At 37.2% G+C, this 14,578-nt stretch overlaps 1 protein-coding gene across 1 annotated transcript in view; it reads right to left on the reverse strand.

Annotated features, from left to right (window-relative positions):
* IL1RAPL2 (interleukin 1 receptor accessory protein like 2) overlaps window positions 1–14,578 on the reverse strand; it is a 1,253,914-nt gene that overhangs the window by 545,088 nt on the left and 694,248 nt on the right. Inside the window, exon 4 of the mRNA XM_043459580.1 lies at window positions 9,593–9,779. Within this exon, the coding sequence (XP_043315515.1) occupies window positions 9,593–9,779 (187 nt within the window). The remainder of the gene's footprint in view (window positions 1–9,592; window positions 9,780–14,578) is intronic.

Raw genomic sequence — 14,578 nt, forward strand, 5'->3', positions numbered from 1 at the left:
AATATGAATAGCTTTGATCTCTTGAGAATGTCACTGAGTAGTCTAAGCTCAGATACCTAAATTCCATTCTAAGATATTTGCACATTGTCAAGTTTCAAATTCCAGCTCCATCACTGTATAACCTATCACATAAGGCTGTTCTAAGAAATGAATTAGCTAATGAATAAACATGTGTGGCAGATTGTAAGGCCCTGTAAATACTCAACAACAACAACAAAAAAAAAAAACTACTAACTTTTTAGTGTTTATAGTCTCATTGGAGTGCTTTTAGTAGTGGCATACTATGATGGAATGTGCATTTCTAAAAGATCTACTAATGGATATATAGAAGGTAGTCAGATTATTTAAGAGGCATTGCTTAAACAGCTTTAAATAACTTTGATCTGTTTTTATCCCTTGAATGTCATTAATGACATTAAGGATATATAGGAAGACCCTTTTAAGCCTGGATTCTTCTAACAATTTAGGAAAGATCAAGAGCAAACTCCTGTTAAATTAGAGAAAAACAGGTCAAAAATTATAAAAGTTGACAAAAATATATCATTTTGATAAATCCAGAAATTGTACAGTCAAAACTCAACCTTTAAAACCTTTATTCCTAATCACCAAAATGCAGAAGCAAATGGTCATCAATACATGAATGGTTAAACAGTGGTACATCTCTACAATGGAATATTGGACTCTTGCTCAGCAATAAAAGGAATGAACTATTAATATATACCACAACATAGAGTAATCTCAAATCTATTATACTAAGTGAATGAAGACAGGCACAGAAGGCTACATATAATATTATTCCATTTATATGACAATCTGGAAAAATACAAAACCGTAGGAAGAGAAAACAAATATCTTCTTAGTGATGACTGGGGCTGGGAGGAAAGGATCGAATACTAAAGGACATGGAGAAAATTGGAATGATAGAAATGTTCTCTATTTTGTTTATGGCATATATATTCATCAAAACACATCAAATTGCACAAGTAAAAGGATATATTTTATGTTGTAGGTTATAAAGAATAACGTGACTTTTATTTTTTTTTATTTTTTATTTATTTATTTATTTATTTTTTCAGTGGGTTTTGTCATACATTGACATGAATCAGCAATAGATTTATACATATTCCCCATCCCGATCCCCCCTCCCACATCCCTCTCCACCCGATTCCTCTGGGTCTTCCCAGTGCACCAGGCCCGAGCACTTGTCTCATGCATCCCACCTGGGCTGGTGACCTGTTTCACCATAGATAATATACATGCTGTTCTTTCGCAACATCCCACCCTCACCTTCTCCCACAGAGTTCAAAAGTCTGTTCTGTACTTCTGTGTCTCTTTTTCTGTTTTGCATAAAGGGTTGTCGTTACCATCTTTCTAAATTCCATATATATGTGTTAGTATGCTGTAATGTTCTTTATCTTTCTGGCTTACTTCACTCTGTATAATGGGCTCCAGTTTCATCCATCTCATTAGGACTGGTTCAAATGAATTCTTTTTAACGGCTGAGTAATATTCCATGGTGTATATGTACCACAGCTTCCTTATCCATTCATCTGCTGATGGGCATCTAGGTTGCTTCCATGTCCTGGCTATTATAAACAGTGCTGCGATGAACATTGGGGTGCATGTGTCTCTTTCAGATCTGGTTTCCTCAGTGTGTATGCCCAGAAGTGGGATTGCTGGGTCATATGGCAGTTCTATATCCAGGTTTTTAAGAAATCTCCACACTGTTTTCCATAGTGGCTGTAAACCCTCAATCTTAAATTCCCAACTAGAATTTGAGATGTCCTGGGTAACTTTATGTCTACCATCCTATGTAACATTTCCCTTTCTATAGTAGCAGCAAATATCAAATAAGGATCTTGGCCATTAGATTTTCAAAACATGTCTGAGATATATGGCACATATTATTAAATCTATTTTATATGTGTGGAAATAGAGGCCTCAGGGCATCCAATTACTCATCCACATTAATGGAATAGCAATGACCAGAATCCAGGTCTCCAGACTCAAATATTGATGCTTTTTACATATATCAAATACCTATTCCTCAACAACAACCCATATTTTTTATAACTTGCAAATAGTAAATAACCATTTTCCCATTACTAATACCATACCCAAAAATAAAAACACGGATGAATGGGTCTTAAACCTTGTGTCACTTACTGTGGTTTTAGGGGACACAAAACTGAAGGCTTCCTGGTATTCCTAGCTCATTCTTTCTGGATAAAAGTATGTTTGAAAGTTATAGTCAAATAGATTAAGATTTTAAGGATACAAAATAAGACATATACTAATATTACATTTTTAAAAGGAATTCAAAATCCCCAAGAATTTTGCTAAACCATTTTTTTAGCAAAAAATGTGTTGGTCAATTGGGCTGTGGAATTATGAGGTCTCCAAAGACCACCTTTCTCCCTCTTTAAGAAAATTGTCAGGATTTTCTGGGAGACAAGATGATGGAGTAGAAAGACTTGAGTTCACTGCCTCTCACAAAACACTAAAATCACAACTTACTGCTGAACAACCATTGACAAAAAAGACTAGAACTTATCAAAAATCATGTTCTATTAATATATCCAAAGACAAATAAGCCACAATGAGATGGTAGGAGGGGCACTTTCATGATATAATCAAATCCCATAACTGCCAAATGGGTGACCTACAAACTAGAAAATAATTATACAGCAGAGGTTCACTCACAGGAGTGCAAGTTCTGAGTCCCATGTCAGTTTCCCCAGTCTAGGGGTCTGGTGTCAGGAGAAAGAGCCCCCAGAGCATTTGGCTTTGAAGGCCAGTGGGGCTTGAGTACAGGAGCTCTATAGGACTGAGGGAAACAGATATTCCATTATTGGAGAGTGCATACAAGGTTTTACATGCATGCAGAACCAGGGCAAAGCAGTGACTTCATAGGAGCCTGTGCCAGACCTACCTGTGTGTTTTAGAAGGTCTCCTGGGGGTAGCAGGGGTCAGCTGTAACCCACTACAGGGACAACGACACTGGTGCAGAGGGCCCAGGGAATATTCATCAGTGTGAGCTCTCCCAGAGGTCACCCTTTTGGCACCAAGATCTTGCCCCACCGAGCAGCCTGCAGGTTTCAATGTTGGGATGCCTCAGGCCAAACAACCAACAGGGTAGGAAAAGAGCCACATCTATTAACAGACAGGTTGCTTAAAGTCATCATGAGCTCACAGTCACCTCTAGACATGCCCCTTGACACAGCCCTGCCCACCAGGGACAAGACCTAACTCCATCCACCAGCGAGCAGGCACTAGTCCCTCCTGCCAGGAAGACTGCACACACACACACACACACACAGAAGAACAACTAAGAGCAGTGGAGATGTGCTATCAGCCTGAAAAGGAATTCAGAATAGAGATCTTGGAAAAAGAATGAAGGTAGAAACCAAGATACAAGCCATGTTTAACAAAGAAGTAGAAGACTTAAAGAACAAATAAACAGATACGAACAATACAATAACTGAAATGAAAAATACACTAGAAGGAATCAATAGAAGAATAAATGAGGCAGAAGAACAAATAAGTGAACTGGAAGACAGATTGGTGAAAATCACTGCCATGAAATGGAATAAAGAAAAAGGAGTGAAAATAAAAGAGGAGAGTCTAAGAGACTCCTGGAACACCATCAAACACAGCAACATGAGCATTATAGGGGTCCCAGAAGGAGAAGAGAGAGGGAAAAGGTCTGAGAAAATGTTTGAAGAGGTAGTAGCCAAAAGCATCCCTAATATGGCCAAGGAAACACTCAAGTCCAGGAAAAACAGACAGTCTCATATAGGATAAATCCAAGGAAGAACATGCCAAGACACATATTAATCAAACTGACTAAACTTAAAGAGAAAATATTAAAGGCAACAAAGAAAAAGCAACAAATAAGATACAAGGAAATGCCCATAAGGTTATCAGCTGATTTTTCAGGGGAAACTTAAATAAACATATTTAGAAAATAGAAATAGACTCACAGGCTATGAAAACAAACTCATGATTACCAAAAGTGAAAGGTAGGATGAAGCACTAATTAGGAATTTGGGATTAACATACACACACCATTATATATAAAATGGATAATCAACAGTGACCTACTGTGTAGCATAGTGAACTCCACTTAACATTCTGCAACCACTTATATGGAAAAAGAATTTGAAAATGAATTGATATGTATATTGAAAAAAGAATGGATATGTATATGTATAACCAAATCACTTTGCTGTACACTTGAAACTAACACAACTTTATAAATCAACTATACTGAAATACAAAATAAAATTAAAATAAAAATAAAACATTGTATTATCCAACTTAGCATCAAGAAAAAAGGAAAATTATCAGAATGTATAGCAAGATAAGTGGTAAAGATGGCACTAGTGGTAAAGAACTCGCCTGCCAATGCAGGAGACATAAGAGACATGGGTTTGATCCCTGGGTCAGGAGGATCCCCTGGAGGAGGGCATGGCAACCTATTCCAGTATTCTTGCCTGGAGAATCTGATGGACAGAGGAGCCTGGTGGGCTACAGTCCATAGGATCACAAAGAGTCTGAAGCAACTGAGCACACACATATACTTGTTATGAGCTATTATCTCTCCTCCACACTCATGTAATGAAATGTTGCTGCTGCTACTGCTGCTGCTAAGTCGCTTCAGTCGTGTCCGACTCTGTGCGACCCCATAGATGGCAAACCACCAGGCTCCCCTGTCCCTGGGATTCTCCAGGCAAGAACACTGGAGTGGGGTGCCATTGCCTTCTCCGAATGAAATGTTATTAAACACTAAATTGTCATATATAAATTTATGTATAAATTTCATATTTAATTTCATATATAAATTTCATGTATACAAAAAATCATGTATAAATTTTATTTATAAATTTCATATATAAATTCATATATAAATTTATTAAGTAAATAATAAATATTTACATAATTTATTTTCTGGATTCTCTATTCAACTGATCTATTTATAATTTTTAAACTTATTATTTTAATTGATATTGTTTTGTAGTAATTTCAATATCAGTTAGAATAAGCCCTCTCTCATTAATGATTTTTTTCTGAAATTTCATTTGCAAAGTTGATACATTCATACATACATATGATTTTTTTTAATGTTTATGTTGTCTAATTTTTTTAAAAATTCATATTTTAGCAAATAGGATTCATTATTTATATGATATTGGGAATAACTGATCTTTTTTTTTTTGAGATCTCCCAATGCAGAAACATGCTCTGTCTTTCCATTGATTTAGACAATATTTTATGTACTTTAACAAAATTATACTTTTATATAGGTTTCCTCCTATAATTGTTAAATGTATTCCAAAATGCTTCATAATTTTTTTGTTGTTGTAAGTGGGACAATTTCATTTTTTCCTTTACATGTCTAATTGATTATTACTGACAAAAATAAAAATCATTCAATATTTTGTATATTTTTATTAAGCTACCTTATCAAATGATCTCATTGATTCTATTTTTTGTTGTTTAGTCTCTTGGGTTTTCTTGGTATACTGTTATACAATCTGAAAAGTCAGATTATTTTGTCTCTTCTTTTCCAATATTTATATAATTCATTTAATTTTCTTATGGCATCAGCTAGAACTTCCAAAAGATTATCAAACAATAGTACTGATAGAGATCATTCCTATCTTGTATGTCACGAATGGAAGGATATGTTTACAAGGATGTTTTTTTAAATACTGTTACTATTTAAAAAAAAAACTAGGAAAAAAATGAATATCCATCTGAAAAATGATTGAATAAGCCAAGTTTATATCTTGCCTATGAACTATGATGCAGCTATTAGAAATCAATTAGATATCAACATGCACATAGTATGTACCCAATAAATATATAATAAATGAATGAATGAATTTACACTGATTGATCTGTGATGCCCTTATCCACCCCATTATAACCAATGGCAAACATCTGAAATTAAGATAATTGTGGCAAGGAAAAGGATTCAAACTTTGACCCATTAACATCAGCCTTTTATCAACTGAGGAAACTAATTACATAGATGTGTGTTTTACCCCAAGGTATGTATTTGTATTTTCATCTCTAATGTCCTATTAAGGTTAGGGAATTCTTTTGTTTAGAAATAGGATAAAGGGACTCTACACTCTTGTGTCAAGTGTTCTCAGTGAATAATTAGGTTGTTTTAGTGTTCTTCTTAGTTCAATAAAGAAAATAATCTTTACCTCTCATTTCAAAAATATTTCTAAAAGCACTGACATCATTGTATGTTCTATTCTAATATCTAAGCCCATTTATAGCATCAAGAGGAAGTGCTAAAAGTGCAGCATCTCCTCTCACTTCTTTCTGCTAACTAACTAAAAGAGTTCAGATAAAGGACTTTCACACCCCTAACACATATCTTTTCACATTCCAAGGACAACCAGAATAGATTTACTCACTCATCTCTATGAACACGCCCCAGTAGCAAATGAGCCACCTCTACCTTCCTGTCCAGCTGTGACTAGGTGCAGGCATGGAAGAATAGTACTCAAAGGCCTGCCATAACAGGACAGTTGGAAAAGAAATAAGTTTAAATACTACATAAATGTTTGAAAAGAAGACTAAGAAAAGGACCATGCACTGTCAAAACACTGGAGATAATACATTGTACGTTTCTACCCTTGTATATGCATCAGAATTAACTCTGGAGAAGTGTGTCATCCTCTTTTCATTGCTGTGATCAGAGCAAATCACTTCATGTTCAGTTTGGTAGGAAATGTATAGATTGCAAAGCAAGCAAGGCAGATTATCGAATTATTGGCTAAAAAGGGAATGTTTTCCCAATACAATACATTTTTTCAAGGATTTACTTGAAACCTTGTGTGAAAAATGGGTTTAACAACACCATTGGGAGCTTCAGAGACTCTGTAACTTTTTACTTTAATTTTTTATTCTAACCCATTTGTGTAGTGGGCAAGTGGAAGGGTCCAGGAGCCAAACTGCAAGTCACAAACTGCTGTGTGAGTTTTGTAAAGTCATTTAACTTGTCTGAATCTCCAGTCACTTATTTTGTAAAATGGGGATAATAATAGTATCTACTTAGGACAGTAGACATTGAGAATATAGAAATTGAATTAATCCATTAAAACATTTAAAATAGAATATGGTATATAGTGAGTAGTTAATAAATGTTATTCATCATTATGATTATTATTTATCAATTGTAAAAAGTTTATAGAAGTATTAAATGTTATTATCCAGACAGAGGTGGAAAAATCATTTGCCTCACCATCATTAGTCCATTTCTAAGAAAGAGTAAGGGTTAGCTCTTCCCAGGGGGAAAAAACAGCTTTGATATACAATGACAATGGTGATGTCTAGAGATGTGAAGAAGGGAAGAAAGAATTTAGTGGAAAGATAAAAGATGTGATAGAATGAACATTATACAAGAAAGCACCTGACTTGGATTTTACTCATATCTGCTAACTCTTGAGCTAGTCTACCTCCCTTTCTGGACCATAAAATTGAAATAAAACCTTTTTTCTCTGACTTATAAAAGGGCCTGCAATTGAGACTGGGTTTAGCTCTAGGCCTACTGCAGGAGAGGGTAGTGATTAATAGAATGGACTCTGGAATCACCCTGCCTTGACTATTAAATGAGGCTTTGTTAGTTTAGTAGCTTTGAACAAGCCTCAACAGTCCTCTAATACTCAAGTTTTTCTCTACTAGATGAGGATAATAGTGTCCACCACACAAAGATGAATGAGATTTAATTGAGATAACATACAGACCAACCTTACTGCAGTGAATGGCACATGGTAAGTGATTAAGAAATACTGAAAAGGCTGATGAGGGCATGAAGGGTCCCACTAAATATGGATATTCTATATTTATATTTAATGAGCATCATGTTCCTTTTTATCTGGTAGAATATTCAGGAAAAAATGGAGAATGACTATTCACAAAGAGACCTGAGGTTCTATTTCAGGACATGCTGTTGGCATCGCTTGACAAGTTCCCCCAGGTATGAAGATGGTAGGAGTGTGTGTGTGTGTGTGTGTGTTCAGTCATGTCTGGCTCTTTGCAACCCCATGGACTGACTGTAGCCCTTACCAGGCTGCTCTGTCCACAGATTTACCAAACTAGAATACAGACTTCCAAATGTAAAAGAACATGACAGCTGCAGGAGCTAGGGTTTAGGCTTTCCTGGGAACTAAGAGTCTGTCAGACCCTATAGAAACAATGTGCACCATCAATGTGTGTTTGGTTGCAATAATGTACACAATTCCTTTGCAGAAAATCTTCCTGATCACCTCTAGCCAGCCAGCCAGTGCGTGCCCAGTCGAGTCTGACTCTCTGTGACCCCATGGACTGTAGCCTGCCAGATTCCTCTCTCCATGGAATTTTCCAGGCAAGAATACTGGAGTAGGTTGTCATTTCCCACTCTAGGGGGTTTTCCTACTCTAGGGGTTTTCCCAACCCAGGGATTGAACCTACATCCCTTGTGTCTCCTGCACTGGCAGGAGGATTCTTTACCATGCATCACCTGGGAAGTCCTGGTCACCTCTGGCCATGATACAAAACTGCACCATGTGTCAACCAGTGTGGCTCAGAGGTGGCAGCAGGTGATCAGTCTCTTTTAAGAACCACGGCACCCCAGGTTCCCAGCCAGAATATCATAGTTGGCAGACCGCATGTTTATTTCTCTGCTTCCTCCCCTCAATCCATGCTCTGCCCTTCTCTGACCTATTCCATGCCCAGAGAAGCTGAAAACTATTTGATTCTATTCCCAGGTTTGCCCTCTGAATTGTGTTTGAATTCTCATAGTGACAAGGGAGACAGTAGCAGGTAACCAGAAGGTGGGAGTTAAGAGGAGTTAGGGTTTCCATCCTGTCCACTCCTTCTCTGTCTTCCACAGTTCATATGTTCCTCTAAGGCCACAGCTCTGGAAAAATTTGCTCTGCTCTTTCCAGGTTTCATGGACCCAGGTCTTTCCCCTTGCCAGGCCTAGGAGGGGTAATTCACAGATTCTTCCCTTTTTGTTTCCCTTAACCCTAACCACATCTCTGTAAACAGTTCCTTCATTCAACACTCATCTGTGCAGTCTTTGATTGTGGTTTATTTCCAGATACCCATGATATTTCCAGTGTTCACAAATCTTGCACTGGGCCCATTTCTCTCCTCTGCACTAATTTCAGTGGCTTTCACAATATAGACCATGATAAAAATTGCTACTTTTTGTAAGCAGTATTACTTGTAATGATGGACCTTTGTTCTAACAGTAATATTTCTATGTCCCTCAAATACTTTCTTTCACGCGTTGCTTAAATTTTCACTCTTCTTCCTGCTTGCTCTCATAAGTTGGGGTAGAGGGCTATTTTCCTCATTTATAGCCTTTGGAGAAGCTGGGATGGCTTCTGACACCTGCTGATGGGAGTACATGAAAACCAGTAATATATAGGAATCATAGCTCTGAATTATTTAGCTGTGGGTCTTCTGATACTTCTCAGTGAAATATCTAATACCAAAAACTCAAAATAAAATATTTCCCTTTTTCTCTCCCCAATCCAGGTATTGACATAAGGTAAAGAATGCATTTGACATCATGCTGAATTACCTTGTACCACACAACATCAGGCTCCTGATCAGATTTTTTAAAGTCATCCATGTCTGGACAGGAGATCTCCTTTCTTTTAGTGACCTCGGATTTTTCCAAATAGCGGATCCTGCTATTGTAGCACAGACCTGATTCATTCTCTGCAACAGTCAAGGACATTGACACCTTCATGCAATATGTTGAGTTTCTGTAGGAATAGAGAAAAAGCAAAATGACTTTATTGGGTCTTTACAACTATGTTTGTACTGTATATATCTCAAGAGTATTGACTTTCCCATTTAGGACCTTGCATAGAAATCAGAAAAAAACACGGAAACAACACAGGAAAGTTTTCTACTTCAACTGATAGGAAGATATAAAACAAAATGCTATCTGTGACCATGAGACAGCTACATAGCTATCAGTACATAGAGCAGATGTACCCAACTTCTGAAATGTAAGTCAGACTTCTTTCCTAGTGTTAAATATTGCTATGCTGACAATCTGATAGTAAAAATATATGAGAGTGTCTACAGAATTGAGATGCAGATGTAGAGAATGGACTTGTAATCACAGCAGGGGAAGGAGAAGGTGGGATGGACTGAGAGAGTAGCATTGACATATATATACTACCAGGTATAAAATAAATAGCTAATGGGAAGCTACTATACAACATAGGGAGCTTAGCCTGGCACTCCCACGAGGTGTAGGGAGGGAGGCGAAAGAGGGAGGAGATATATCATGACTGATTCAAACTGTTGTATGGCAGAAACAAACACAACATTGTAAAGCAATTATCCACCAATTAAAAAATAATTAAAAAAATAAAGTCTATGACTAGGGCTATAGCCATTTCTGGTTTGCTCTTATGACCAGTACCTTAACAGGTATTCCAAGGATTGTGAATTTTGCCATTGTTTTCTAAGCTACTAACATTTTCTTTTACAGGATACATACCAAAAACCAGAACAACATACAGGAGATACCTGTTAACTCATACAGCTTTTTAAGGTGTTTACTGAGATATGGCAAGGGTCAAATTCTGGGCACTTAAGAAAACAAATCCAAGTAAAGTGGATTAATTTTATCCACCAAAACTAGAATCATAAAGGAAATTCAACATTGAATTTTGCCATAAGGCTGCTTTAGAAGTTGGCCATTGATTAACTCATAACACAAGGGCATTTATGGAACTCAATTCTGCCTTCATTTCCCCATGTATAACTTTTCCCTACCCTATTCTACCTGAATTCCAGAAGATATCAACCACACAAAAAGAAAACTGGAAAGGATGAGGATGAGATCAGAAGCAGCCTGGTAAGATTTAGCAGGAGATCAACTGTAAATTTCTTGGTGTGACGTTTCAGAATCATATCTATTCTAAACATCAAGGGATACCTTCTGTTAAAAAACACAAAGTGCCAGGGTTACTTCAAAACTGAGTGCTTCTACAACTAAGTCATAACAATCCTGATAAATGGTATTCACATGCCAACCAATAATGTTAAGGTGGCCTCACAATTGTTACTATTTGTACTGCTTAGTATTCATTGAAATTTCACAATATGTCAGACACTGAACAAAACACAGGAGTGCAGATGACAGCTGCCCATTAGGTTTACAAACTAACTTAATCAAAATGACTGTTACTTGGATTTCTAGTGAGGTTAATTACTGGCAAGGACTCAAGCTGGATTTAGAAAAAGCAGAGGAATCAGAGATCAAAATGCCAACATCCATTGGATCATTGAAAAAGCAAGAGAGTTCCAGGAAAACATCCACTTCTACTTTATTGAATATGCCAAAGCTTTTGACTGTGTGGATCACAACAAGCTGTGGAAAATTCTTAAAGAGATGGGAATACCAGACCACCTAACCTGCCTCCTGAGGAATCTGTAAGAAGGTCAAGAAGAAACAGTTAGACTGGACATGGAACAACAGACTGGTTCCAAATTGGGAAAAGAGTACATCAAGGCTGTATATCATCACCCTGTTTACTTAACTTATATGCAGAGTACATCATGAGAAATGGTGGGTTGGATGAAGCACAAGCTGGAATCAAGATTGCTGGGAGAAATATCAATAACCTCAGATATGCAGATAACACCACCCTTATGGGAGAAAGTGATGGAGAACTAAAGAGCCTCTTGATGAAAGTGAAAGAGGACAGTGAAAAGTTGGCTTAAAACTAAACATTCAGAAAACTAAGATCATGGCAACTGGTCCCATCACTTCAAGGCAAACAGATGGGGAAATGATGGAAATAGTGATAGACTTTATTTTTTTGGTCTCCAAAATCACTGCCAATGGTGACTGCAGCCATGAAATTAAAAGACGCTTGCTCCTTGGAAGAAAAGCTATGACCAACCTAGACAGCATATTAAAAAGCAGAGACATTACTTTGCCAGCAAAGGTCCATGTAGTCAAAGCTATGGCTTTTCCAGTAGTCATGTGTGGATGTGAAAGTTGAACCATAAAGAAAGCCGAGCCCCAAAGAATTGATGCTTTTGAACTGTGGTGTTAGAGAAAACTCTTGTGAGTCCTTTGGACTGCAAGGAGATCCAACCAGTCTATCCTAAAGGAAATCAGCCCTGAATATTCATTGGAAGGACTGAGGCTGAAGCTGAAACTCCAATACTTTGTCCACCTGATGCGAAGAGCTGACTCATTTGAAAAGATCCTGATGCTGGGAAAGTTTGGGGGCAGGAGGGGAAGGGGATGACAGAGGATGAGATGGTTGGATGGCATCACCAACTCTATGGACATGAGTTTCAGCAAGCTGCAGGAATTCGCGATAGACAGGGAAGCCTGGCATGCTTTAGTCCATGTGGTTGCAAAGAATCGGACATGACTGAGCGACTGAACCGAACTGAACTCTGACTATGGATACCTGTGTCATCTGAAGATGCTATCAAAGTATTCCCATTCTGATGTTCAGCTGTAAACCCATTATACAATGTCAATTGTCAGCTACTGCCTTTCTTTCTTCCTCAGTGTAGGTTCTTAGAACCAAAAGGGTAAAATATAGGCACACCAGGGATCAAATGTAAGAACATTTATTCCGGAGATGTTTGACAGCTTCTTTAAAAGACATGAAGTTAAAGCCACCAGAATTTTTCTTTTCTAAAGTCTCAGCCATAAGGTAAAATTTGGCTCTTCTTAACTCCATTTTTCAATACTGCAGTGCTAAACATGTCCATGGCTCCTTGCTTTCTTTAACACCCTACATGATGTGGCCTATCATAACATTCTGCACTTCACTCAATTAGGGTACAGTCACAATGGCATTTCTCTGTTTGTTGAATATCCTAAGCTTATTTGAACCACAGATTCTTATACTTGCCCTTCTCTTTAATTTTCTATCATGTGTTTTTTTGTTAAGTGTAAGCAAAGAATTTGTTGCTCTTGTTCATCACTCTATTCCTGGGATCTAAGTTAATAGATAGAAGTACTCAGCAAATGTTAGTTGATTAAATGTGTGGGGATCAAAAGGTATGTATTCAAGAGACACATTCTCTCTTCTCTACTTTGGCATAAACCTCATGGTACTAAGGGGGTTCCCAGATGGCTTAGCGGTAAAGACTCCATCTGCCAATGCAGGAGATGCAGGAGACTCAGGTTAGATCTCTGTGTTGGGAAGATCACCTGGAGGAGGAAATGGCAACCCACTCCAGTATTCTTGCCTAGAAAATCCCACCAACAGAGGAGCTTGGCAGGCTACAGTCCATAGGGTCTCAAAGAGTTAGACATGACTTGGCACACATAGACATACACTTATGGTACTAAACCTCTATTCCCATTCTACAGATTCATGTATATGGCTGGTCAAATATCCTATTCCCTGTTTAATATGACTCAGATATGATTGTATCAACAGGGTAAGGATTAGCCAAGTTTTGTGTATCATAATACCAGTAAAGAAAAAAAATATAATGGTTATATCTTGGAGACAGGGAGGATTAGGGTAGGTATAGGGAATGCAAGGAAGACAAATGGTCACAGTTTTTAAAAAGTAATAAACAATAAAATGGACAACTTGGAAGAAATGGGAAAATTCTTAGAAAAGTACAACTTTCCAAAATTGAACCAGGAAGAAATAGAAAATCTCAACAGACCCATCACAAGCATGGAAATTGAAACTGTAATCAGAAATCTTCCAACAAACAAAAGCCCAGGACCAGACAGCTTCACAGCTGAATTCTACCAAAAAATTAGAAAAGAACTAACATCTATCCTACTCAAACTCTTCCAGAAAATTGAAGAGGAAGGTAAACTTCCAAAATCATTCTATGAGGCCACCATCACCTTAATACCAAAACCTGACAAAGATGCCACACACACAAAAAAAAAACTATAGGCCAATATCACTGATGAACATAGATGCGAAAATCCTTAACAAAATTTTAGCAAACAGAATCCAACAACATATTAAAAAGATCATACATCATGACCAAGTGGGCTTTATCCCAGGGATGCAAGGATTCTTCAATATTCACAAATCAATCAATGTAATACACCACATTAACAAATTGAAAAAATATGATTATCTCAATAGATGCAGAAAAAGCCTTTGACAAAATTCAACATCCATTTATGATAAAAACCCTCCAGAAAGCAGGAATAGAAGGAACATACCTCAACATAATAAAAGCTATATATAACAAACCCTCAGCAAACATTATCCTCAATGGTGAAAAATTGAAAGCATTTCCCCTAAAGTCAGAAACAAGACAAGGGTGCCCACTCTCACAATTACTATTCAATATAGTTTTGGAAGTGTTGGCCACAGCAATCAGAGCAGAAAAAGAAATAAAAGGAATCCAGATTGGAAAAGAAGTAAAACTCTCACTGTTTGCAGATGACATGATCCTCTACATAGAAAACCCTAAAGACTCCACCAGAAAATTACTAGAGCTAATCAATGAATATAGTAAAGTTTCAGGATATAAAATTAACACACAGAAATCCCTTGCATTCCTATACACTAACAATGAGAAAACAGAAAGA

Source organism: Cervus canadensis, chromosome X (genome assembly GCF_019320065.1).
Source record: "Cervus canadensis isolate Bull #8, Minnesota chromosome X, ASM1932006v1, whole genome shotgun sequence".
NCBI classification, from domain to species: domain Eukaryota; kingdom Metazoa; phylum Chordata; class Mammalia; order Artiodactyla; family Cervidae; genus Cervus; species Cervus canadensis.